Source organism: Camelus dromedarius, chromosome 17 (genome assembly GCF_036321535.1).
Source record: "Camelus dromedarius isolate mCamDro1 chromosome 17, mCamDro1.pat, whole genome shotgun sequence".
Taxonomy (NCBI): Eukaryota; Metazoa; Chordata; class Mammalia; order Artiodactyla; family Camelidae; genus Camelus; species Camelus dromedarius.
In genome coordinates, this window is record NC_087452.1 from 6420169 (window position 1) to 6446755 (window position 26587).

The following is a 26587-nucleotide window of genomic DNA, read 5'->3' on the forward strand; positions in this document are numbered from 1 at the left end:
TAAAGAAAAAGATTATTAAATTTGATGGATTAAATGATTAGTTTATGTCAGAAGAAGACAGGGTATGGAAAGAAGTTGTTCTGTAGATTAAGATGAAGTCGGATTTCCCCTTGGATTGTGCAGAAGTCTTCTAGGGAGTAATTGGTCTAGTTCTGGCTTTGCCATTAATAATAATAGTATCAATTATATGTGGAATCTTAAAAAAATGATACAAATGAACTTATTTACAAACCAGAAATATACTCACAGACATAGAAAACAAACTATGGTTACCAAACGGGAAAGGGGTTAGGGGGAGGGATAAAGTAGGAGTTTGGGATTAACACATATACACTACTGTATGTGAAATAGATAAACAACAAGGACCTAATGTATAGCACAGGGAACTATATTCAGTGTCTTGTAAAAACCTGAAAAGAATCTGAAAAAGAATATGTATATGTATAATTGAATCACTTTGCTATACACCTGAAACTAATACAACATTGTAAATCAACTATACTTAAATTAAAAAAAAAACAGACTGCCTATCTCTGTGAAGAAGCCCAAACAGAGGATGAAGAGGCTGCCAGTTCATTAGTGTGGAGTGGCATGACATTAATCCAGTGGTTAGTTCGTCTTGCTGCTGAATCCTGGAGGCCTGAAACCAGAAACCTAAGCATGAAGCTTCCACTGCAGGAGGATTTTATCCCCTCCAATTCAGGAATTGCTTTCAGCCAACATTACCTCTGCTTTCTGAGCACAAGCTAGGCTATTGTGCTGGAAATAATCTGTGTTAGTCTTATTGGAGTGGCTTGCGTTGCCATAGTTACTGTTTGGGTTCTGTGCACCTAAAATTACAAGTATTTATCAGGCAAAAAGAGTTTGCTGATTTTTCTTCTTTTCTCTTTGGAAAGTCAGATTGGAGAAAAAGCAGATTTTTTTTTCCTATTAAATGTATGTTCTGGGTAGTTACTGTCATACCCAGCATTGCAGAGTAATGGTTAACTCTCCAGTGGTGAAAAGTGGGCTTGGCCACGGCCTTGAAAAATGGAGTTGTCAGCATCCTGCTGAGGACCCACAATCACTGCCCGATGATGGATGGAAAGGCAGGTTGTCATTGCCGGTTGTGCAGCTCAGGAAATTGGAGGAGACAGCTGGTTATTTATGACAGAGAAACACGGAGCTTCTTAGTAGGTTTCCCAGTTGCCACCACTCCATAAACGGTTCCTTTCCATCCAGCCCTGAGGCTGGGTCAGAAGTTTGTAGGGAGACAGGAAAGGGAGGTGGGCATGAGCTGGTGTGGGTGAGGAGAGTAACTTGGCCTCATGGCACACGTGAGCAACTAGAAGCACAGTACGTGAAGGCTCTGCTTTTGTAGTAGTGATGTCTGTTTGTGCTGCCTGTTTGCTTGTCTGGTTTGCAGACTCTGCGTCAGCCCACAGATGAGTCCAGAAATAGTCTCCTATGCCTGGTCGCCATGAGCCAGACTGGTCTTTATGTGGCTGTCTCCTAGGAGCCCAGAGCTATGCCACATGGCTGGAAGCTGTGTTTACAAGCTTTTCATCCATCTTCCTTAACTTGTGGTTGCTATGGTTTCCTTCGCCTGCTGGGACTGGCCTTTTTAGGGGGACATGCTGTCCATTCAACCGAAAGCCAGAGGCACAGCGCTGCCAGCATTGGCCTTTTGGCCACAGTCCCAACCATAGCTCATCACCTGTCCATTCTGAGCCCTAAATCTTGCCCCTTGTGAGGCTGACCTTGACTTTTGCCCCAGCACCAGTCCAGTGCGGGGTCCACCACTTTACTGCCTGTCCTGGGACTTTCCCATTGGCCTCATCAGTGCACTGACTTTATTTTCATCAGACTGACTTCTCAGTAGCTTGATTGTTACTCTGCAGAACTCTGCCCTCCTCTGCAATTATCACAATCTCCTACTTACATGCACAGCTCATTTAAACCTGGAGACAACACCAGCTGGCCATATCATCCTCTGTCATGGACATCTGTTGCTGCTGGCCCAGCATCCATTCTCCCCTTTTCTGAACAGTATAGCATTTTGTCTTTTGGGGAACCACTTCTCTTCCCCATTCTCAGCTCTAGTGGGGCTCATCCCACTGTTTTCATTTCAGGGCCTGGCCAATCAGAGTATTTTCATCTCCTAGCTTCAGTGATTGGTCCAGGGATGGTCACATGATCCAAGCCAGGTGAATGAGAATTAATTCCAGAACTTGCACAAGAAGGAATTTTTGGTTTTTTTTTTGCTCTGTGGTTGTTTGAGGGTATTGTATGTAATCCTGATGTGCTGATGTGGACAGCCTACAATTTAAGGAGAATGAAGCAATGCAGAGTGTACAGTTAAGAGGTTAAGAGAGAGCCTGTGACTTGGTGACATTGTTTGCGTGCCTCAACTGAAATCCAAATACTTGAGTCAGAATAAACTCCCTTTTTATGCAAATGCCTGTTTGAGTTGGGTTTTCTGTCATTTGCAAGTGAAAGAGTCTGCTATATCCCCATTCAAGCAGCTCTGAGAAGTGAAATAACCTGCCCAGGATACCCAGTTACTGCAGTGTGACCCAATTTCTCTTGCCTGCAGAGGCTGTCTCTTCTACTCTCCCATGCTGACTTTGGATAGTAGTATTACCTTTGTGACACATTTCACAATCTGCAGAGTACTTTCATGTGACTTATGGCTAAGCACAGCAGTTTATTGCTCCCAGCCCAGGGCTAATTAGTTTTATTGTTTTAAGCACAGTGTTGTCATTCCTATTTTCTAGATGAGGGCATTGAGGATTGTTTGCATGTGCACTTAGCTAGTGAGTGGCTAAGTGGGGCTGCTTATTTTAAGTCTGGTCTAATATTCATTCCATCTCCCTCTGTCACTGCCTGAATTGCCCCAGCTACTGGCCTCTTGTCTCTTACTTTCCCCAAGGAGCCCGGACCACTCTGTACCTTGGGGGTAGTTGCCTTTGGAGGAGGTCTGACACAATGGCAAGGGCATGGGGTCTGTGGGGTCAGACAGATCCATGATTAGGTCTTGTTTCTGGCATTTACTGACTCTGCAACCGTGGACAAGTTACTCGCTTTATTTGAACTCTAGTTTCTTCTTTTGTAAAACCAGTCAGAATAATACTTACCTTGGAAGATTTTTGTGAGGATTAAATGAAATCAATGCATGTGATCAGTAATAATAATAATATCAACAATGAACATGAATTGAGCATTTACTGTATTATTTACTATTATTATCTCTATATTCCAAATGAGAAAACTGAGCCACAGAGAGGTCAAGTGACTTACCCAAGGTCACATATCTTGTAAGTGGCAGAGCAGCGTTCAGCCTAAACATGCTGGTTAAGAACTCTTAAACTCAGTGCTCAGCTGGGTAAGTGTTTAAATAACAGAATACTCTCTATCCTACCCTCATTTCTCTGGAAGGCTCAGCATCTGGTGTTCAGGGCAGAATTGAAGCAGTGGAACTAGGGTGGAAGAGGGCCATGTCTGGGTGGCACAGATCAGAGGGGGCTGGAGGCCAAACCAGGGAGATAATGATGGTCAAAGCACTTACATGGATCAGGGACCAGGAAGACGGGTGGGGCCTGGATGCCAATGAGGGCCCTTGCAAGGCAGGTGGGCTCAGGAACTAGACACTCACAAGGCCAGAGAAAGCACACTAGGAGACACCTCAGTGACCCAGGAGGCTCTGTCTCAGGTCCGGAGCTTTGCTGTGGTTTCCATTAAGCCAGGAACCTACTGAAGAGTGGTCGACTGGGGCCCTGCAGGAGAAAGGGTTAGAATTAGGTGGAACTGCAGCTTCTGGCAGGCATCTGTATCTTGACCTTGACTAAGGCTTGATGGTGATAATCTTCATTCATTCATTCAGTATATCTTAGTAACCCAATGGAGAAAAGTCTTACTTTCTTAGCAGTAGATTCTTCCCTTGCTTAGCAGTGCCCATCCCTCCTCATTTCAGGAGACCCACATATGTGAGTGAACACTTTGATCAGCTGCTTGGGGTGGGGGTGAAGATGAGTTCCTAAGCATTAAGTTTGAAGAACGATAGATAGATGGTTCTGGCCCATTAACTAACCACTGGGCTCATATTTGTCTGAGTGGGTTGGGACTGTAAGACTGAGAAGTGAATAGCTTTGGGACAATGGAGCATAGTTTTGGGAGGCTGAGAAAAAGGAAGAGGAAGAGAAGGAGCAGAAATAAATTAGCTGGCAGGGGAGAGGACTCTGAGGGAAAAGAAGAGATATATTTAAAGGAACTTTTATGAAATCTTGTCATATTCTGTGCAGTGTAAGCTTTCCTTCCTGCCTCCCTAAGAATTCTTCAGTAAAATAGACAATGCTTATTAATGTGTTATAGAATTTAACCTTTTCTTAGAATGCATTGAAATGCTGATGCAGTTCAAGGTGGGCATGTGATGAGCCAAACTTGCCCACGAAGATCTTGCCACATCTGGGACACATATTTTTGGAGCACCTGCTATGTGCCAGGTACAGTGCCAGACACTGAGTTTACGAAGACAAATAGACATGGTCTTGGCTCCTCAGGAGTGTACAGTCTTTTGGCAGAGCATGAATGGAAACAGATTACAGTGGAAGACTTTAATCTGGGAGGCTGAACATCAGAGATGTTCTAAAAGGTTGTTAAAAATGATCATTCACTTAAAGACAGACATATAGACCAACGGAATAAAAAGCCCAGAAATAAACCTTTATATTATGGTCAAATGATTTTCAACTAGGGTGCCAGTACCATTCAATGGGGAAAGGACAGTCCTTTCAACAGTTTTGGGAAAACTGGATATTGACATGCACATGAATGAAATTGGCCCCTTATTTTGTACCAAATTAAAAAAATTACCTCAAAATGAAAATGAATTCAAGACCTAAATGTAAGAGCTAAGACTATAAAACGCTTAGAAGAAAACATAAGTGGAAATCTTCATGACTTTGAATTTGACAGTGATATTTTTGGAATATGAAATCAAAAGCACAGGCAACAAAAGAAAAAATAGATAAATTGGACTACATCAAAATTTAAAATGTGCAACAAAGGACACAGTTAACAGAGTGAAAAGGCAACCAGCAGAATGGGAGACAATATTTGCAAACCATCTCTCTGATAAGGGGTTAATATCCAGATACATAAAGAACTGTTATGACTCAACAACAACAAAAAACAACCTGATTGAAAAATGGACAAAGGGCATTTCTCCAAAGAAGAAAAACAAATGGCCAATCAGCACATGAACAGACGCTCAACATCACAAATCAGTAGAGAAATGTGAATCAAAACCATGATATTACTTCACACCTATTAAGGTGGCTACTGTCAAAACAGAAAATAACAAGTGTTGGCGACAATATGGAGAAATTGGAACCCTCATGCACTGTAAGCCACGGTAGAAAACAGCATGGCAGTCCTTAAAAGAGTAAAAACAGAAATACCATATGATCCAGCAATTCCACTTCTGGATATATATACATATATCCTTGTGTGTATATATATATATATATATATATATATATATATATATATATATATATATATATATATGCAAGAATTGAAAGCAGGATTTGAACAAATATTTATATAACAGTGTTCATAGTAGCATTAATCACGGTAGCCAAAAGGTAGAAAACAACCCAAGTATCCATGAATGGATAAACAAAATGTGGAATGTGCAAACAATGGAATATTATTTAGGCTTAAAAAAGAATGGACTTCTGACACATGCTACTACATGAATGAACCTTGATGACATTATGCTAGGAGAAATGTTCTAGTCACAAAAGGGCAAATACTGTATGATTCCACTTATATGAGAGACCTAGCATAGTCAAAATCAGAGACAGAAAGTAGAGTGGAGGTTTCCAGGAGCTGGGGAGTCTAATGGGTACAGGGTTTCAGTCTGGAATGGTGAAATGTTCCAGAGATAAATGGTGGCTGTACAACCATGTGAATATACTTAATGTCACTGAACTGTACACTTAAAAATGGTTAAGTTGGTAAATCTTACATGTTGACAATTTAAAGACAATTTTAAGTTAAAAAAAAAGTGACTACTCATTTAAAAATCACACTGCTGTAAAGACTGACACCATTTTGTACTTTGAGGAGATGGTGTGATCCAGTGGACTGTGACTGACAGGTGATGGCTGCCCAAAGGCAGATTGTTGTAGACAACGGCCACAACATTGCACTGGACTCGAGGTTACACAAATTGTGACAGTTACTGTACATTTATCTGTTGTGGCTTTATGACTTCAGTTTGATCATAGTCAGACTAAACAAACTTTGGCATTAAGATAGGCAGACTCCAGAACTACTGTAATATCAGAATGAAGCAGGTCTCAGACCTTCCATGCTGTGATTACAGTATGAGAAGCACCATGAAAGAGATAGGAATAGAGTACCTCTTTGTTCACTTACCCTTGAGACATTTCCTGTGGACTTAATATGTTCCAGGAGACAGGACAGAGGTTCATGTTCCTAATTCTTTTCTCCATCCTCTGCCAATCTGTGCTTTCTTCTAGCATCTTGCTTAGGCTGTAGGGTTCGTTTTGACTTGTTAGCAAGGCTGATGCCATGGAAATCCATCCTACAAAATGGTACCTTTTGTTCAATGGGGAAACCAATTGTCCTAAGTTTTTTGGAGGTTTGTGTGTAGGTTTTTGGGACTGCTTTCAGCAGCAACACCTATGAGGGAGTGAGGGCAGCAGAATTGATCCTACAGGAAGCTCTGAAGCTGGGATGGTCCTTCAGAGTTGTCCAAAGTGTGGCAACAGGGTGGGACCACCTATGCCACAGTCACTGATGCAAGTGCCTGAGGAGGGGCACAACCTGGAGTGAGTAGCTCTCCTTGGCTAAGGTCAAGACCTGAGGAGTTGTAGCTGGGAGCCCTCAATAGCCAACACTCCTAGGCATTTGCAGAGTGAGTGCCTCATTCCTGCTGGGGACCTGGGTGGCACAGCATACTCTTAAGACACTGTATGAATCCTCTGCTTTCATCCTCAGATACCATTGGTGCAAGATTTAGGCCATTTCCTGGAAAGGTAGCACAAATTACTGACAGCATGAACAAAACAGGAGTTGAATTTTTGTTAATTTAAAAATAATCTCTTGCTCACACAATATTATAACAAGAAAAATAGAAATAAAATTTTATTAAACTGCCACCTTCTTTCTGAACTGCTCGTTTTCACTTGCTGTGCTATTATCTGGTCAGATCATCCTTATGCACATACCAATTTTATATAATTATGATTATAGGTGTTATGTATACGTGTGTATATATGATATTTGTATTATATCTGTGTAAACAACACAATGGTTTCCTGATCACAGTGGTTTTTTAAATGAGTTGAATTTCATACAGAGAAGTGTACAGATCTTAAATTATACAGTTTGATTGGTTTTGATAAATATATACACCTGAGTAACTACCACCCCAGTCAAGGGAAACATTTCCTTCACTCTGAAAAGTTACTGGTCAATCCCCACCCCCATAGGCAACTCCTGTTCTGATTTCTTTTTTAAAAAATTTCCCCCAGTTTTATTGAGCTATAATTGACATAGTGCTACATTCCTTTAAGGTGTATAGCATAGTGACCTGACTTATATGTGTTGTGAAATGATTACCATAATAAGTTTAGTTATCATCCATAATCTTGTACAGATACAAAAAAAGAAAAAAAGTTTTTTCCTTGTAATGAAAACTTTTAGGATTTACTCTCTTAACGTTCAGATACTATACTCATCATGTTGTATATTACATCCCTAGTACTTATTTATATTATAATTGGAAGTTTGTACCTTTTAACTACCTTCCTCTAATTCCCCTACCCAACCCCTGTGTCTCTGGTAACCACAAATCTGATCTCTTTTTCTGAGTTTGGTTTTGTTCTTGTTATGTTTAGATTCCACAAAATTTCTTTTTTATGGCTGAATAATATTCCATTTGATGTAAACACCACAATTTCTTTATCCATTCACCTGTGGATGGACACTTAGGTTGTTTCCAGGTCTTAGCTATTATAAATAATGCTGCTAGGAACATGGTGGGGGGTAGTGGCAGCGATCTTTTTAATGTAGTGTTTTTGTTTCCTTCAGGTACATTCTCAGAAATGGGATTGCTGGATAACATGGTAGTCCTATTTTTAATTTTTTGAGGAATTTCCATACTGTTTTCTATAGTGGCTGCACCAATTTACAGTCCCACCAACACTGCACAAGGGTTTCCATTCCTCTATATCCTGGGCAGCATTTATTATCTCTTAGCTTTTTTATAACAGCCATTTTAATAGGCATGAGGTGATACCTCACTGTAATTTTGATTTGCATTTCCCGGACAATTAGAGATGCTGAGAGTACTTTTCATATACCTGTTGGCCATTTTGTGTATCTTTGCAGAAATGTCTATTCAGGTCCTTTGTTCATTTTTAAACGGATTTTTTGGTTTTTTGCTATTGAGTTGTATGAGTTCTTTACATATTTTGGATATTGACCCCTTATCAGATAGATGATTTGCGGGTATTTTCTCCCACTCTATTGGTTGCCTTTTCATTTTGTTGATTGTTTCCTTTGTTGTCCAGAAGCATTTTTCAGTCCTCTTATTTTTGATTTTATTGATTGTGCTTTAGGTGTCATATCCAAAAAGTCATTGCCAAGAGTCTGAATTTTATTATCATGGATGAGTCTTGTCTTTTTTTTTTTTTGAAATTTATAGGAAAGGAAGTATAGAGGATTGACTCTTTAGATGCACGTATATTTTATCCTTTTCTTTATACTACTCCTGTACTTTTCTGAATATATAAAAACTATATCCTTTTATTATCAACATTCAAAAATATCAAATAATACTGTGCAGTATTAAAAATTATTGTCCTTAGATCCATTCCTATAGGTAACCGCTGAATCTTGGCATATTTTCTTACAACTGTGGTTTTCAAAATTTGGTCTCCAGACTAATAATGTTCAAGAACTTGTTAGAAATGCAAAATTTCCAGCCTCATCCTAGATCTTGTGAATCAGAACCTTTGGGGGTGAGGCCCAACAGTGTGTTTAAAGAAGTCCTCCATTTGATACAACATTGCAAAATGACTATAACTCAAAAAAAAAAAATGTGAAAAAAAAGAAGTCCTCCAGGTGTCTCTGCTACATGGGTATTTGAGAACCATTTCCTTAGAATGTTTTTCTTTTTCTTTCCTTTCATTCCTAGGTGAGATCATGCCATGCTCACATTTTCACATTCTACATTTTGATGTAACAATTTATCAGAAGCATTACCATATCATGACAGGTAATGAGTTAACTTATCCAGAATAAGAAAAATTGGTATGGTCTGTAAGATAGTAATGAGGCTAAATGTGGCCTGTTTTGGCTTTTGCCGTCTCTTGGGGTAACTACTTCCCAACCCGACCACATCTGTGGGCAGCTTCCTTTACTGGCTCTCATCAGCACTTAGTATGAAGATGTTGGACATGTGTTTGGGTGGAATGGCTCCAGGTGTAGTTGGGAAGATTTACAGACAGACCTTGTCTCATGTAGGACTGGCAAATAATTTTATACAGGCAGATGATACAGAGGGCTGATACTTGTTCCCAAATAAGGATTGGTTTTCAGCAGTCTAGGTGGGCAGACACAGGCTTGCCAATGGCAGAGGAGACATCTTGAAGGGAAAGTAACTATGTGGCTCTGTTGGGGACAGTGTCTGGGTCCTTGGTTATGTTTGGACATAACATAGGCATAACTTCCCTCTTGCCTCATGACCCAACACTCCTAAGCAGCACGGTGTCCACTGGGAGACTCCAGCCTGGCAGGCCCCTTGACTGTTCTTATCTTGCGATGATTTTTGTTAGGCTGATAGAAGAGGGCAGGAGCCCTTATTCATAGTTGTCCTAAGTATATCCTGCCACATAAAGGCTTTCCAGTCATCTGACAAGAAATCATCTTTCAAAAGATGGCCTGTAAGGACTCAGATAGGGGAAGTGACTTGCTCAAAGTCTCACAGTTGAGGTATGCTGGCATTGGTTTGATTACAATCTAAATCACCTGCCTCCAGATGCGGTCTGATTTCCACTCTGTAGTGGTCCTATTCTTATGCCTGGTGGGCAGGGCTTCAGGAAAGGGGTCAGTATCAGGCTGTTTCAGATCAGTAGGCACCTGTATTGACACTTCTGGGGAAAGGGATGGAAGGAAACATGAAAGGCAGTGTGAGTGGGTTTTGGGAGCAGGTTGATTTGATTTAGAATCAGAGAGGAGATCCCCTGTGGGTAATGTGACTGTAATAGTTATCTGTAGCCAAGTCACAAATTACACCCCCCAAAAGTGGCATAAAACATATACATTTTATTATCTCACAGTTCCTGTGGGTCAGGAATCCAGGTTTAGTTCCTTCGGGTCCTCTGCTTTAGGGTTTCTCATGAGGCTGCAACTGAGGTATCAGTGCTGAGGTCTTACATGAAGACTCAGCTGGGGAAGAGTCTTAACATTAGTCAGCTCTGGCTGCCGTAACAAAGTGCCTCAGACTGGGTGGCTTAAATCACAGACATGTATGTTTTCACATTCCTGGAGGCTAGAAGTCTGCGATCAGGGTGCCAGCGTGGTGGGCTCTGGTGAGAGCTGTCTTCCTGGCTCACACATGGCCACCTTCTTGCTATGTCCTTACATGGTGCAGAGAGAGAGAGAACAAGATCGCCGGTCTCTTCTTGTAAGGGTGCTAATCCCTTCATGAGGGCCCTACACTGATGCTCTCATCTAAACCTAATTACCTTCCAAAGGTCCTATCTCCATACACTAAGGGTTAGGGCTTCAACATATGAATTTGGAGGGAACATATTCAGTCCATAGCAGGTCTGCTTCCAAGCTGACTTATGTGGCTGTTGGTAGGATTCAGTTCCTCATGGGTTTTTGAACTGAGGTTCTCAGTTCCTTGCTGCCTGTTGGTTGGAGGTCACCCTTGGTTTCTTCCACGTGGACCTCTCCAACAAGGCAGGCCCCTTTTTACCCTGTAAAATGAGGATGGTTATAGCTCTCCAAGAGTTGTGGGAATTCACTGACACAATGTAGAAAATGGCTTTGCACAGATTGGCACCTTGTTGGGGCTTTCTAAATGGTAACTATTGTTACTATTATTATAGTTTTCAAGCATCTAATACTCTGGAGCCTGGCTATTGTCCATATGAGGATATGCCCTGTCCCCTGCTATAACAGAGTCTTCCCCAGATCAAGGACAATTTCTAACCACATAGAAAATACAGCTCATTTCTTGAAGCATCTTGGATCATGGGATTGGCAGTTCTCAGAGGTGCGCCATGAAGTATACAGCAGTCGTTTTTGTTATCCCTCCATGTCGGCCTCTCAGAGCAGGCCCAAGAGTTTCCTCTCACATCCCTAGAAACCAGACCCCTTCTAGCATCCACTGCCTGTGAATGATATGGATGATCCAGGAAGTTTAACTTGAGCCACCTTCGCTCAGTGCATCTCAGTTTATCCTGTCTCTTAAACCATTGTCTGTTCTCTGCCTCATCTTCGTTCCTATCTCAAAGCATCTGTGTCTGCTCCTTTCCCAGTTGATCCTGAGCACAGTTAACAAGGTGAAGCAGTGCTTTCTGGAGGCCTTGGGAGCCGTATCTTTCTCAGTCATCATCTGGGGTTATCACGGGGGGAGGTATAACTTCGTCTTACCGCCACGGGATCGTGTAGATGTCCTAATCCTCGCTGTACAGAAATCAGACCAGACTGAATGTCTGTTCTGAATTATCTTTCTGACTAAACAGAGCCCAGGAGAGACCCTAACTTGCAAAAAATATGTTATTCAGCCCAATGCTGATTTCATTTCCTAAAAGAGATTGGGTCCAAATAAGACTTTAATTGAATTCAGCCTCTTGACCTGACACTGACTTGGTTCTCCCTCCTAGTGCCTTCCTTCCAACATTAGACAAGGGAGGAGGAGGAATAGACAAATAAAACGATTCACATGGATTTATAGGCCGAGCCACTTCCACATTCCATAAAGCCCAAATGACTGTATAGGAAACAGCTGCAGTATTTACTGGGGCCTGGTAAGGCCTCATTACCACCCCACCTCTTCACAGGGGGTGTTCAGCTCCAAATGGAGTGCAGTGGAGGGAGTAATTGACTCTGCTGCCCTGGCACCTGGTGTTTCTGCCAAATGCCTGAGGTCACTACAGCAAGGAAACCCCCCTCCCTGGCTGGGTGGAGGGAGGCCTCTGGGCCTCTAGTGAGAGGTGGAGAGCCGAGCCAAGAGGAGGTCAGAAGGGATTTCATCGTTCACATGTTCACATCTTTGTACATTCACTCACGAGTTATTTAGTGAGCACTTACTAAGTGTCAGGTACTGTTTAGGCACAGGGGACGCAGTGACAGACACGGTCCCTGCCTTCTTAGAGCTTATACTCTAGAGCTGCTGTAATACAATAACCATGAACTTTAGATGTAAACTCATTAAAACAAAATAAAATTGAAAATTCCATTATTCAGCCACATGTGAGCATTTCAAGTGCTCAGAGGCTAGTGGCCACTGTACTGGACAGCACAGGTACAGGACATTTCTGCCATCGCAGGAAGTTCTCTTAGACCCACTGGTTTGGCAGGGGTGGGGCGCGGAAGGTCTGGAAACAGTCACTAGGCGAACAAACATGTAGGTAAAGAAGATAACGTCAGATGTGGTGGTACTCAAAACAAGCCCGGGGCTGGGCCAGAGTTGCCTTTTGAGTAGGATGGTCTCAGTGGGCTTTTCTGAGAAGGTGACACCTGGGCCAAGATCCTGGAAGGAGCTGGGTGAACAGCAAGTCCTTGGAGCATTCCAGAAGTGTAGGAGAGCTGCTGTGGCTTGGAGTAGGGAGCCAGGGGGAGAGCAGTGTGACGGGCACAGGAGCCAGGTAGAGGCGCAGTCGTGGGGGGCATGGGGGAGAGTGTCCATTTACTCTTTTTATAATATTTTATTTATTTATTATTGTATTATTTAATCAGTGGGAGGGGTAGGTAATTAGCTTTTATTTATTTAGAGGTGGTACTGGGGATTGAACCCAGGACGTCATGTGTGCGTAGAGCTATATTCTCCCCCTACTGTGTTTAACTCTTAAGTGGTGGGAGGCCACTGCAGGGTATTTACCAGCGAAGAATCAGGATATGATTTACACGTTAAAAGCTTATTCTGTCTCCTGGGTGGATCTTGGGTTGTAGGGAGGCAAGACTGGAGGCAGAGGGACCAGGAAAGAGCCTTTATAACTGTCCAGGTGAGAGAAACTGGGGCCTTGGCATCAGGAGCTAGGGGCAGCAGCTAAGCTCAGAGGGGTAGCTCTGCAGGAGGTAATTCCTCATCTGAAGATACGGGGACAGTGGTGGTACCCAGTGTGTACTGTCTCTGATACAAGGACTCAGTCAGGCAATGTTTGTAAAGCACCCAGCCCTCACAGAGCAGCAGTATGTGGCATTATGCTGCGTAACTCCCTGTCTCTCCCCGATGGTGGCAACAGCCTCTCCTCTGCTTTCTAGTCCCTCGTCTTGCCTATTCTAACCCAGTTTCCACAGTGTCACTGGAGTCACCTTTTCTGAAAGTCAAAGCTGATGAGGTCAGTTCCCTTCAGAGGCTCCCGAATGAACCCTGGCTCACCTCTCAACTTGTTAGTGTGGCTGAGGAGGCTCTTCACACCTTGGCCCAGGTCTCTCTCCGCATCATCCCCTTCATGCTCCACCTCGAGTTCAGGCCCCGCTTACGCCGATCATCACCGCTCAGCTCACGCTGCTGCCCCTGCCCAGAACACTTTCCCTTCCCGTCTTGGATTTGCTGTCTTCAGCTCTCTGTCTTCCTAGGCTCAGCTCAGAAATGCCCACCCCTAAGAAGCCATCTCTGGCTCTCCAAGTGTAGGTCAGTTGCATTTACCATGAGATCCCATGGAACCCTCTACTTCTTCCTCATGTTGCATTATAACTGTGTGTTTACCTGTCTCCTCCATTAAACTAAGGCCGCTGTGAAAGTTGGGACTGTGTCTTCCTCGTTCATAATTGTTTCTAGCTCTTCATGTGCTTAGCCCATATGAAGTGTTTAAGATATGTCTGTTGAATAAGTAGGTGAACGAGTTAATAAAAAACCTTGTATTTATAACCCTTGGTACAGCTACTTTCTTTCTCTATATCCTTCTTTTTCCCGTTATTGTTATTTTTTTTGGATCAACCATTCTTCAGGTTTCCCAGCTTGAGTGTCTTAGCTCAGGCTACTGTAACGAATTACCACAGACTGGGCAGCTTAAACAGTAGGCATTTATGTTCTCATCGTTCTGGAGGCTGAGGGCCCAGATTAGGGGTGAGCATGGTATGGTTCTGGCGAAGGCCCTCTTCCTGGCTTGCAGATAGCCAGCTTCTTGCTGTGTTTTCATATGGCAGGAGAAGTGGGGGTGAAGAGAGAGTTGAGAGAGACTGAGAGCGAGCTCTCTGGTGTCTCTTCTTATTAGGGCACTAATCCCATCACAAGGCCTCACCCTCACCCTTAATTTTCTCCCAAAGGTCCCACTTTCAAATACCATCACATTGTGGTTAGGGCTTCAACATATGAATTTGAAGGGGACACAAACATTCCGCCTGTAACTCTAAGACAAGGTGAGAATATGACATGAGTTTCCCATTTCTCACCTGGAATCTTCTGGCAGTTGATGCCCTGTCTGATCTTGAGGACCTGTGACCTGTGCATGCATTTGTTGGTCTGAAGGCTCTAGCCAGAGTCCTTGTACCTTGGTACTGTGGTCTGAATGTACCCCCCACCCCATTCACCTGATGGAATCCTAGCACCAAATATGATGGCATTAGGAGATGGGCCTTTGGGAGGTGATTAGGCCATGAGGGTGGAGCCCTGAGAAATAGGATTGGTGCCCTTATATTAGAGACCTGAGAGAACTCCCTGGTTCCTTCTACCTAGCTGAGATACACAAGAATTCTGTGACCTGGAAGAGGGCCCTCACCCGACCATGCGGACACCCTTGTCTCGAACTTCAGTCTCCAGAACTGTGGGAAATGAATGTGTGTTGTTTATAAGCCACCCAGTCCGTGGTATTTTGTTATAGCAGGCTGAACAGACTGACCCTGGGCCTCTTGACCAAGCGCCTGGGGCTACGCGTTGCTGTGATTTACCCCATACCTTAGAGTTCAAAAACTTGAAAAGGTGTAAGTTCTCTAGTGTTGGACTTTGTCAGGGTCAATATATCATACCCTGTTCTTCCCCTTTCAAACTTCAAACCAACTGAGAAGTAGATAAAGGAGACAAGCAGAGGGAGATTTTGTTATTTATGTAACAAGCACACATGTGGCACTTAGTAGGTGCCGACCAGCTTGTCCACTGTCACACAGCTAGTAGGTGGCAGAGCCAGCCTTTCAACCCAGCTCCAGAAACTTCTTGTTATTCTGCTTCTTACAATGTAAGCTTTATTCATGATTAAGCTAGATTGGAGGACATGGTTTAGGTGCATATCCAAAATGGCAAGTTAGCTCTCCACCCCTGAGTTAGCCTCTCCCAGCTGGTTGTGGTCCCCACAGATGTCTCCACAGGGGCAGAGCTAGCCCTGCTCCTCCTACTGCAAGGTCAGTCCTCCCTCTAAGCAGGAAGATCTGAAAAGACAAGATTAAGGGGTGAACTCAGTCTCTTTCCAATGTCACAAATCTGCTAAGTCACTTTCCTCCTCTGGGGTGCAGTGAGTGAGGAAGGGGAGAATGGCTGAAGTGTTCATCCAGCTAAGGTCTCTCCAGTGTTCCCCTGAACCCCGTGGGGGCCGTGGACCAAATGCCTCATCATCCTTGAGGTAATGGCTCAGGTGTTTTAAAACCCTTCTCTGTATTCCTCCAGAACCAGGATCCTGAGGCCTAGCTGTGAATCACTGTCTCTGTGGCTGCCCAGCCCTTGGAAGGACTGGAGAACAGCTGGGCTGCGTGTCAGGAACTGCTCTTGGAAAGTCAGAGGACCTAGCAGTTCTCCTCAGGCTTAGTGACAGGTCCTGATTGCTGAGACTGCTTTCTCCCCCCCTTTTTAACAGCCAAGCGGGCAGATGCCTGAGGCCTGTGAGCTCCTGTGTATCTCAGTGTCTCTCAGTAGGATGTGGCGCCTGCATGAGTGGGGGAGGAACACCAGGTGTGGGGTCAGGTGTCTTGGTTTTTTGCCCGGCTCCCATTTATGAGCCATGGGAGGTTGGGGAAGTCATTCAGCCTCCTCGTGCCTTCATTTCTTCATCTGTAAGATGGGCGTGATAATACCTATCTCAAAGGGCTGTATCAGGATCAAGATAATGGATGACAGAGTGCTTTATAAACAACAAAGCTGGATAATTTCAAGCTGCTTTATCATATTTTCTATGGATCTTTTCTGTGAATCCCCCTTCTTTCTTTCCTGCATCCTTTTCATAGCAGACACAGGTTGATTGCTCATTTAGCATCCATTCCTCCTGCTTTGGGAATCTCTGGGGCCACGTGGTTTGTTTGGATCTGACCCCATCCTACAGCTCCAGGGGCAAGTCCACAATCCAGGCCTGGCCAAGCAGAACAACATTCTATCCCTCTGGCCACAGTGATTGGTTCAAGGATAGCCATGGGCCCCAGCTTGGGCCAGCTGGCTGTTCCTGGGGCTTTTGCTAGGACTCCCGGCAAAGACTTTGCCCTCCTTGCTGGAATTGCCAAGCTTGGAGAATGTAAGCCTGGAGCTGTTGGTGGCCACCTTTGCCATCTTGTGGGAAGAGAGCCTACCACCATACCGGAAAGCAGAATGGAGAGCTGGAGAAAGATGTGTCCTGCTGAAATTGTTAGAGCCCCTGGACCCAGCCATGCCTGATTTATGTTCATTATGAATGAGATTGATTAGTGTTTCATGTATTTTTCCCTTTCTGTGAAGCCTTATTCATATCCTTTAGTGATTTTTCTAATGGACTGTTGGTGTTTTGCCCATAGATTTGAAGGAACTTTTTGGTATTTATTGATTTTATATAGAGGTGAAATTCACAGAACATACAATTAACCATTTTAAAGTGTACAATTTGGTGGCATTTGGTACATTCACAGTCTTGTACAACAACTGTCAATTCTATCTAGTTCCAAAACATTTTCATCATCACCAAATTGTATCCATTAAGCACTTCCTCCCTATTCCCTGCCTCACCCAGCTCCTGACAACCACTAATCTGCTTTCTATCTCTATGGGTTTATTTATTCTGAATATTTCACATAAATGGACTCCTACAATACGTGATCTTTTGTGTCTGCCTTCTCTTACTGAGCATCATCAGGGCTTCATTCCTTTTTATGGCTGAATGATATTCCACTGTATGGACAGCATGTGTTTGATTTATCCATTCATTCACTGTGGCACATTTGGATTATTTCCACCTTTTGGCTGTGGTGAGCAGTGCTACTAGAACATTCATGCACAAGTATTTGTTTAACTTGTATATTAGGGAGGTTAGTCCTTGGCCTACAATAGATGTTGCAAATATTGTTTCTCAGTTTGCAGTTCGTGTTTGACTTTGCTTATGGTGATTTCAGTCAGGCACAAATTTGAACAAATTGTTATGTAGTTGAATCTGTCAGGCTTTTATGGCTTATGGGTTTTGTGATACAATTAGGAAGGCCATCCTTAACTCAAGGTTATAAAATAATTCTCCCATTAAAACGGCCACTTATTTACTCATTTCCTTATCAGTCAAACAGGGATTAAAAACAGCCCCCCCCTACCCCGACCGGGGTTATTGTGAGGACTAAATAAGAGAAACAATACGAAGGGGCTTTATAAAATATAAAGCTGCAGAGCAGAGACTGAAGGGCAGAATTACTCACCAAGCCACCCAAGGATGCATTAGTTGGCAGCATCGGAGAATGTCACAAAATATATCAAAACCTTATTAGTCATCTTGGGAGAATTTCATTATTTGACCAGAAAAATAAAATTGCTTTAAACCAAAAACTCTTCTGGTCATTCCTTCTCTAAGTAGAGTCTTTTTTTCCCCCCTACCAGGAAAAGAAACCAGTTCAGTGGGTTTTTTGTTATTCAGCTGTAATTGTAATTTAAGCCTCATCAATGGCCATTTGTGACATTTTCCTTGTATTTTTAACTCTAAATTCTTTTTTTTTTTCATGGCAGACTTTAGGTTGAACAGTATATTGATTGAAGAAAAATGTCAGTACTTGACAGCAATTACTCCTCCGACTGCTGTAGGAAAAATTGGGTTCTGGCCGCGTCCTTGGGCTCTGGGAGGGCCAGACCTGGGCTTGCGTGCAGTTCAGTCGGTAGCTGGGTGTGTGATCCTGGGCAAATTGCTCCACTGCTCTGTCCCTCCGTTCCCCCAGCTGTAAAATAAGGGTGATTAGAGCACCTGACCCACTAATAAAATCTTTGTCAGTGATAAAATCTGCACAGAGTACTTGGCCCAGTGTCTGTATGGAATGAAGTCTTAATAAATATTAGCTATTAGTATAATTCAGGAATATCCAAACAAATCTAGGAAATGAACCTGAGGGAAGTGCAATATACCCTTCCAGGGGCGTAGTCCCATCCTTGGGGGGGGGGGGGTGGCACAGATCAAATCACATGGTGGAACCCCTTGTCCCGCTGGATACCACAGTTATTTTTGGAGCAATCTGGTTTCTGTTACTGCCACATGAAGGGTAATCATTCACAATGGCAGTTGGTCCTCATACAGCGAGGAAGAAGTGGCACACGGAGGGGGATGTCACAGAGGGCAGCTGGGAGGCTGGGGTGAGCTGTGTGGTGGGAAGAATAGAGCAAGGGCCCGCCCACCCCCTCTTCTTGGGAAAGGAAGATTCTGGATGCTGTAGGTTCACATTGTGCAGTGATGTATTCGTGGAGGGCACAACCGTTTTCTTCTTTTTCCCTTTTTCTTTTTCCTCTCTCCCTGTTCCCAACCAAGGGATCCGCAGAGCCCCAACTCTGGTCCTAGACTCAGCATGATTGGGCCCTAAGAAAGAAATAATGTCCGTGGGACCTCTGCTAAATGCCGGGCACTTTAAATCCATGATCACGTCGGACCCTGTGCGAGGAGTTAGATCCCCACCATTTTATAGATGAGGAAGCTGAGCCTCAGTGAAAGCACAGAAGCTACCTAAGGCCCCCCACAAGCTGGTAAGTGGCAGAGCCAGAATTTAAATCACCATCTGCCTTACGCCAAAATCCAGCTTCTTCTGCTGTTCAGCACATAGCTCAATACCATACTTCGCTTCAGTTTTGTATGGCTTTTGTGACATTTCTGTGGCTCCATGCCTTATGCATGGGTCTCCCAGAAATCTTTGTGGATTTAAAATTTTAGGGACATAGAGAACAGCTGACTTGGACTAGTTCCTGCCTTAAACAGGCAACAAGCAGGTTAAGTCTCTTGTTCCGGTTTTCGGAGCTAGTCCATGGCAGAGCCAGGTGCTAACTCCCATTTTCCTTTGAGAGTCTAGGCCTGAGGCCTGGCTGCTAATCTCTGAGCACATCTTTCTGAGGTAACGTGTGGCTTTCGTTGTTTTACAGTGGTCCAGAATGGGACTGCATAGGGCCTGAGCATGCATCTGGGAAGGGAGAGGCCAGGGGGTGATGGTGATGGCTGGGGGTGATGGCAACGGCTGTGGGCATCTCCTTGTGAACTGCATGAAGCTGTAATAAGCCCCATGGTTCACCAGCTGGACTTCTTCCTTGCTTTCTCCAAGCAGACCCTGGGCGTTCCCACCTGTAGGCCTTAGCTCATACTGTCTGCTCCGTAGGAATCCCTTCCCCTCCCCATTCCTATCTGGGAGGACCCACTACAACTCACATTTTCTCTAGGAAGCCTAAATGGACTATCATGGATAACCTATTCGTTTCCGAACCCAAATCAGATCACTTATTATACACTCAGAAAAAGGCAAATGGAAGATTATTTTGAGAAATTTGTGAAAATACACTCGGGACAATACAAGTTAATGATGATCTTAATATGTGAAATTCCAGTGGCAGCAACCCTATAGTTTCATTTTTACAGGACAGTTCTCATTCTGCCTTAAGTGCATGTGAAATGGGTTTAATCTCTAGTAGAATGCCAGAGGTGTGGCGTGTTTGATGGGCAGAATCTGGGGTCAGACAGCCTGGGTTTGGGCAAGTCACTTCCCATATCTGTGCCTCTGTTCCTTCACCTGTGAAAGAGGGGTACTTACACGATGTTGTGAGGTCGTTGGGGGATATCGTGGGTGATAATAATCGCTCCCACTCACTGAGTGCTCACTACCAGGCTCTGTGCTAAGCTTAGCTTCGCATTCTTATTCGAGCCTCTGAAGAGCTCCCTCCTTTCTGAATGCCCTTACAATATTATCTTCCTCATAGCATTCATCTTCTGCCATATTATAATAATTTACTCATTTTGTTTATTTTTCGTCCCCTCCCAGGGCCTCTTGTCTTGCACAACTCCAAAAGGCACCATTCACAATGCATTCTGAGTTCTGCACAGGGCTGCTTTTATTGAGAATATTAACACAACTGGTGCTGACTTCCCAGATTTGGGTGATTTGGAGACCCTGGCTCTCCAGGAGGGCAGGGAGGGTTTTTTTTGTGTGTGTTTGTGTAGTTTTTTGTTTGTTTGTTTTTGTTTTTGTTTTTGTTTTGCCTAGTTTGATCAATGTTGTGTCCCCATACCCAGACCAATGCCTGATCTATAGTAAGCTTTCAGTAAATATTTGTCGAAAGAATGAATGAAAAGCCTCCAGAGAGAACCCATTTTACTGGTGAGGAAACTGAGGCTCAATGAGTCATTGATTTACCTAAAGCCCACGAGACCCTGAGGCAGCTGGGTTTCAAGCTTGCACCCACTGGCTTTGCAAAGCTGCGTTGAGACGCCTGGCATTGTTCCTGTGGCCCTGTGATTGCTCAGCACATATTAACGAGCTTGCCTATGTGGGTCATCCCCTCTCCTCTGCTAGACAATTCCGGCAGAGTGACAAACTGTCACCTAGTCGTGCTTTGAGAAATTGAATTAAATTGCACACTGCAAAAAAAAGGTGGACCTTTTGGAGTTTTTGGAGGAAAAATCCCTCAGCCAACTATAATGGTAGGAGTTTGCAGGGGCCTCTCAGGCCCTCCCAGCTCCGTTCTTTTTCCTGCCTCCTTCCCTTTTGTGAGCGTTTCTTCCCCTTTTTGCTTGCAGTGAGTTCTGCTCTCCTGTAGGCTACAATGTGTCAGTTGTTATAAAATCCGGGAGGTGGAGCTTGGTGACGAGAGCGTGGGGGAGCGCTCGGCCAGCCCTGCAGGGCGAGCAGTCTGGCCCCTGGTTCACCCGAGCTTAAGCCTTGCAGCAGGAGAACTTCCACCTCGCTCTCCTGGCTTTGAGCCTCACTGTACATCAGACCAGAGGCGCGGAAGGGAGGGAGGATGCGAGATGACCGGCCCTTTGGCAACCTGACCATCTCCTTACCAGAGCCTTTGAAAGCCAGCCGGAGGCTGACTGCACGACCAAGGAGGCGCCGCGCCTCTCGTGGATGGGTGTGTGTGTGTGTGAGTGTGTGTGAGCGAGTGTGAGGGTGTGTGTGTGCATCACAACTGTGTGTGTGTCTGGATGAGTGTGCGAGTGCACGCGTGAGTGTGTGTATGTGTGTGTGTGTGTGTGTGAGTACTCTCAGTTATTATTTTTTTGGAAGAAAAATCTTGAAAATCTCGGGCAGGTTACTGTGCTCCTAGGGTGGTGGTTCTTCTGCAAGAGGAGCTGATCAGACCAAGCTACTAGAGACATTTTTCAGCGAGTAAAGAGAATTTTCCTCTGAGAACGAGAGGGATTTTTCCCCTGGCTCTGCAGCCCTGAAAGAGATTAGCCCCTACACCTGTGAAATCGACCAGAGCCGTGTGACTACCAGGGCTGGAGAGAGGACTCGGGAAGAAAAGGAGCAATAAATCCAACAGCCTGTCAGTGCCTTTGGCCACGTTGGAAGATGTCATCTCAAACTAAGTTCAAGAAAGACAAAGAGATCATTGCCGAATATGAAGCCCAAATAAAAGGTGAGATTCGGGCTGGGAGTCATGCCTCCCCTCCCCTTTCCTTTTTCTCTTGCTTTGGCTATTTTCCCCTTTTCCTCCCTGCCATCCTGAAATGTTGTTATGCATCAATAATCTTATTGTGAGGAGAAACAGTGGCAGCCGTACAAGTCCGGACTGGTTTCAACTGCAGAGAGCGCTGGCGCTGGGAGGACAAATTGTAGAATGGGCTGCAATCACTGCATTGCAGGTGTGTGAGGAGGCTCCTACGCCCGGCTTTAGGAGTGTCGCGGATACTCCATCATCTTGGCCGTGACATGCCACTCTAAGGCCATTTTGACAGTCACTGCCTCCTCCCCTCCCCGCCCTAAAAAAGCCCTTAAATATGATGCATATTATTTTATGATCTGCTTTTTTTTTCTTTCTCCTTTTTGGTTTTTGTTGTTGCTTCGCCTGTGCCCCTTTCTCTGGGCTGGAATTCACATGCATGTGCACGGGGAAGCGGTGTCCCTGGGCTGCACTTCTTTGTCGGTGACTCTCGGCTGGCCTGGGTTGCCATGGGTTAACTGTTGTGGAGCATATTGATCCAAACTAATGCAGGCATTTAGGCATAAAAAGGGAGCTTGGTGCAGAAAATGTATTCTCTCGCAGTGTGCAGCCCCGATCACCACTGTGCACTAGCGTTTAGGGTCATCAGCCTTCACTGAACGCCAACAGCTTCAGTGTGCGGGTTCGGCGGGTAGGCGCTGCCTGGCTTCCGTGCTGCCAGGGGAAGCCTGCCAGGAGGGTGAGATGACCTCTGGCTGCTTGTTCCAGCTTTGGTGCCGCTCACTGGGTGCACACTCCTTTCAGAAGCCGCTCCCTAAATCCACACTTGCAAGGCGAAAGAGGAAACCCGACACAATCGCATAGACAAACCCAGGCAGAATCCTTATTCAAGCCAGACTGGGGCTTCTCTCTCCCTCCCGAGTTCCAGGCTCAGCCTTGGCAAGGGAAACCTAAAAGCACCATCCACCATGCTTACGGTTTCTCCCAGGGTGTACCCCAAGGGAATCCTGGGCCTGTGCCTCTTGGCATCTGTTTTCTTTCTTGTCACGGTTCTCCGAGTTGCGACACAGGGTGTGTTGTGGTCTCTGGTACAAAGAGTAAAGATAAAATGCATCTTCAGGGGATGCCGAGGCCTGCCCCTGAGGTTACGGGCGGACTATTGAGCAAGCTAGTTATCTGGGGCTCCAGGGACCTGAGGTTGCCACACCTGCTTCTGGGTGCTGCTGCTGCTTAAGGCTCAGTGACCCAGGAAGTCGGGTGGCCTCCGCAGGAGCGGCGGGAGGCCGCACATCACAGCTGCTGTACACGCTTAAGATGCTTGGGAAACTTTGGGAGGGGAGCAGCCATCAGGGGAGAGCTTTGTTTTGTTTCCAGGCTCACTAGCCGTCTTGTGCCTTTTAGTTCTGGTCAAACCTGGCATGCGAATCACCTCTCAGTGGATCCCCAGGGTGAAATGAGCAGAAAACCCAGCTCATCCCTGGGCTCTTCCTCTTTAGTTTTCAGTTCCATGTAGAAAACAGGGACTTGAAGATGTTTCAGCCTTGCTGAAAATTTAGAAACCAGCCCTTTATTGGTCAGAGATCTGAATTCTCCCAACTGCTCAATACAAAAGCCTGGTTTCAGCCTTTGCATATACACTTTTTTAGGGAGTCTATGTTTTATAAGACTAACTTGGCTGATTATTATTATTTTTTTAAACAGAGTTTCCTCTGAAAAATGCCATAATAGAGAAGGGTATGCTGAGTTTTGAACAGTTTGGGATTTTTATAAACATTGTCTTGGTAGGAAATGTGCTTATCTCATTTTTGAAGGATTGCTACCCCTGGGCCCATGAAGTTTGTTTGAGGATCAATTAGGCATTTATTGCTCTGGCTGATTCTTTTACTTTTTACCTTTCACCTTTATTTTAACAACTAATTAGCAAGGGCAAGGGAATATATTTCACCAGGAAATTTGTTCAAATGAGCTGGTCTCTTCCAGACTCTAAATGTCTCTGCATTCTGGCTAAAGGAGTTTAATTTCATTCCTTTAGGGTTGACAACCACACAATTTAGGTCAGGATGCTGCTGTGCCTGAAATTGTCTGGAATCTTTTCATTCAAAATTCTGTTTGTTCATCCTCATCGTAACTACTGACATGTGTACAGGGCTTGAGACATCACCCCCCTTGGCGTACACCAAGTACAGAAGGGGTATGTAGGAGCTCGGTTTTAGAGATGAGGAGACTGAGGCCTTGAAATGTTACATGACTTGCCCAAGGTCACAAGGTGAGAGCTATGAAGGCAGCTGGTTTTCTTCCAGGCCCAGTGTCCCCAGTACACTGTTTGCCTGAAGCTGCCCCTTGAAGGATTGATGTCAGTAGCAGATGGCAGTCTTGTGGTGGAGACTGGCTGCCTCTCAGTCACGGTCCATTGTTTACCCTCTTACTTTCCTCCCCTGCCTTTGCTGCTTGCCTCTGAAGAGCGTTTGACCAATCACCAAAATAATGCCTGATGCCAATTACCTTTCTCCCTGGGTATCATTTGGCCAATTTGGTGCAAACATTCCACCTAGTTTGACAGATTTTATTCTCTGTGCATTTTGTGAGGGGAACTTTTGATTTTTAAAAATGATACTGAGTTTTTTCTTGGCTGAGTCTCTTTTTTCTCTTTTTGAAGAATTTACTGACCTAACAAAAAGGAATATTTTAAAACAGATTTTTTTTTCTATTGTGAAAAATCTCAGAATCTTCTCTTGCCTCCTTAGATACTTGAATCCTTCTGATTATTTACCTGCAACCCAGTTAGTATACTATAGGCTGCACATTTCCAGTGATGGGGAACTCACCGCTTCCCAAGCCCACACATTCTAGTTTTGGACCGCTCTGGCTGTTGTAAGCAGTTTTTATGTTGCGTTGAGTATGTCTCTCATCCATGTTTTGGTTCTATAACTTGGGACTTCATAGAACAAGACAGGTGCTTCTTCCCCATGACTGCCCATTGGGTGTTTGGAGATTCCGATCGTATCCCTGGACTATGCTTACTTGTCATTTGTTCATGTAAGATGGTTCACTGCTGCTTATCATCTTCACCCTCCTTTGGAGCTACTGCATCCTGGGTTGCAAACTCCAGTGTCTTTGAATTCTTGGCAAATAGAATCAGTGAGTGAAGCTGGCTCAGTAAGATGATTTGTGGCAGCTGGCCTACCACCTCAGCCAGGGCAGTATAAGAGGGCGTGGTGATGATGGGAGGCCCGAGAGCGCGTGTCCTGTCCAAATGGGCAGTCGCCACTTGGGTTCAGCCAGTTGTTACTATTTAGAATGTAGGCCTAGCCAGATCTTTCAGTTTTTTCAACAGATGTCAGTAATCTGGAATCGAGCTTTATGCTTTTCAAGAGACTGCCAAATGGACCTCCAAAAGACAGTACAGTCAAAAGTCTTCTTCAAGAGTGGTACTGAGTTCTAAAAGATTCTCTAGATGTGGTCAGAGAAAGGAAACAACTATCACTTCCTTTATGGTGTACGTAATGCTTCTATTAATATAGCCCAAGGGTTGAATTAGCCTTTTTCACTGCCCACCCCCTCATTGCACCATATATATCTGTTATATTTCTCCAACCAGTAGGCTAGGAACCTTGTCAGAGAGAAGAAAATGAAATGAATTTAATGTGACTTGTTCTTGGTGGCCCTGTGCTGGCTCCAGGTGGACACTGCTTCCTCTCCCAGGTGCTCGCAAGTGTCCCTTTATGAATCTGTTCAAGAGTGACATTATATTCTCTAGTCTGGAGCTGGTGAGCTATAACTTCTCACCTCTTTTGAAAATCAGAACATTTGCCCATCTCCAGCTCTTTGGCACCTATCCTGTTTTTCCCAGTTCCCTCAAAGATCACTGATAGTGTTTGGTAATCTTACTTGCGGGTATTCTCCGGTATCTTGGGCTCTAATTCATCTTGCTGTCAGACATAATGGTCTGTTCTGCATTTATTCAGAGTTCCCATTTCCAGTTCACTCTAACAGAAAATGAAAATAGAAATGCAGTGATTGACTTCAGTGTTTTTTTTGTTTTTGTTTTTGTTTTTTTACGCATCCATATTCATTTTAGGCCATCCTCTTAATGGCGTAAGTCTGGAATTTGGGGGAAGAAGAGCAGATATTGAAGATCACAGAGAAGCATTTATTTACTCATTCATATATGCATTCATTCAATAAACATTGAGTATCAACTTTGCTCTTAGTCTTGAGCTGGGTGCTGTGAGAAATGCAAAATATATGATACATTCTTGGCTTCCTAAGAGTTTTCTTGGAATATGTTGATAAAATCAGTGAAGAAAAAGATACTAAAAAAAACCAGAACACAAAAAACTTTCAACTCAGCACCAGAATAAATTTAATCTTAAAGAGATTATGCCATAGAGTGATTGGATAATGACCTTAGGAGCCCTCCCCACCTTCAGTAGGCTTCAGTGAGGAAAGTAGGCTGAGTTGGGGAACATTGTGGAGTAAATGGGGACTGTGGCTGACTGGGGAGCTCACTTAGAAGAGGTGGCCACAGCTCAGCTCTAGCCTATCACTGCCAGGAAGGGT

At 44.3% G+C, this 26587-nt stretch overlaps 1 protein-coding gene and 1 long non-coding RNA gene across 6 annotated transcripts in view; both read left to right on the forward strand.

Annotated features, from left to right (window-relative positions):
- Positions 1-9416, forward strand: part of LOC135323333 (uncharacterized) — a 55136-nt gene extending 45720 nt beyond the window's left edge. The window contains exon 3 of the long non-coding RNA XR_010384779.1: positions 9212-9416. This is a non-coding gene — a long non-coding RNA (uncharacterized LOC135323333). The remainder of the gene's footprint in view (positions 1-9211) is intronic.
- Positions 9417-21241: 11825 nt separating this feature from the next.
- SRGAP3 (SLIT-ROBO Rho GTPase activating protein 3) overlaps positions 21242-26587 on the forward strand; it is a 220639-nt gene continuing 215293 nt past the window's right edge. For all 5 annotated transcript variants that reach the window (XR_010384781.1, XM_064496289.1, XM_031470812.2 and 2 more), the window contains exon 1: positions 21242-22003. Coding sequence is in view for 4 of the 5 variants with exons in the window: in XM_064496289.1 (XP_064352359.1) it covers positions 21937-22003 (67 nt within the window). In the remaining variant the exon portion in view is untranslated. The remainder of the gene's footprint in view (positions 22004-26587) is intronic.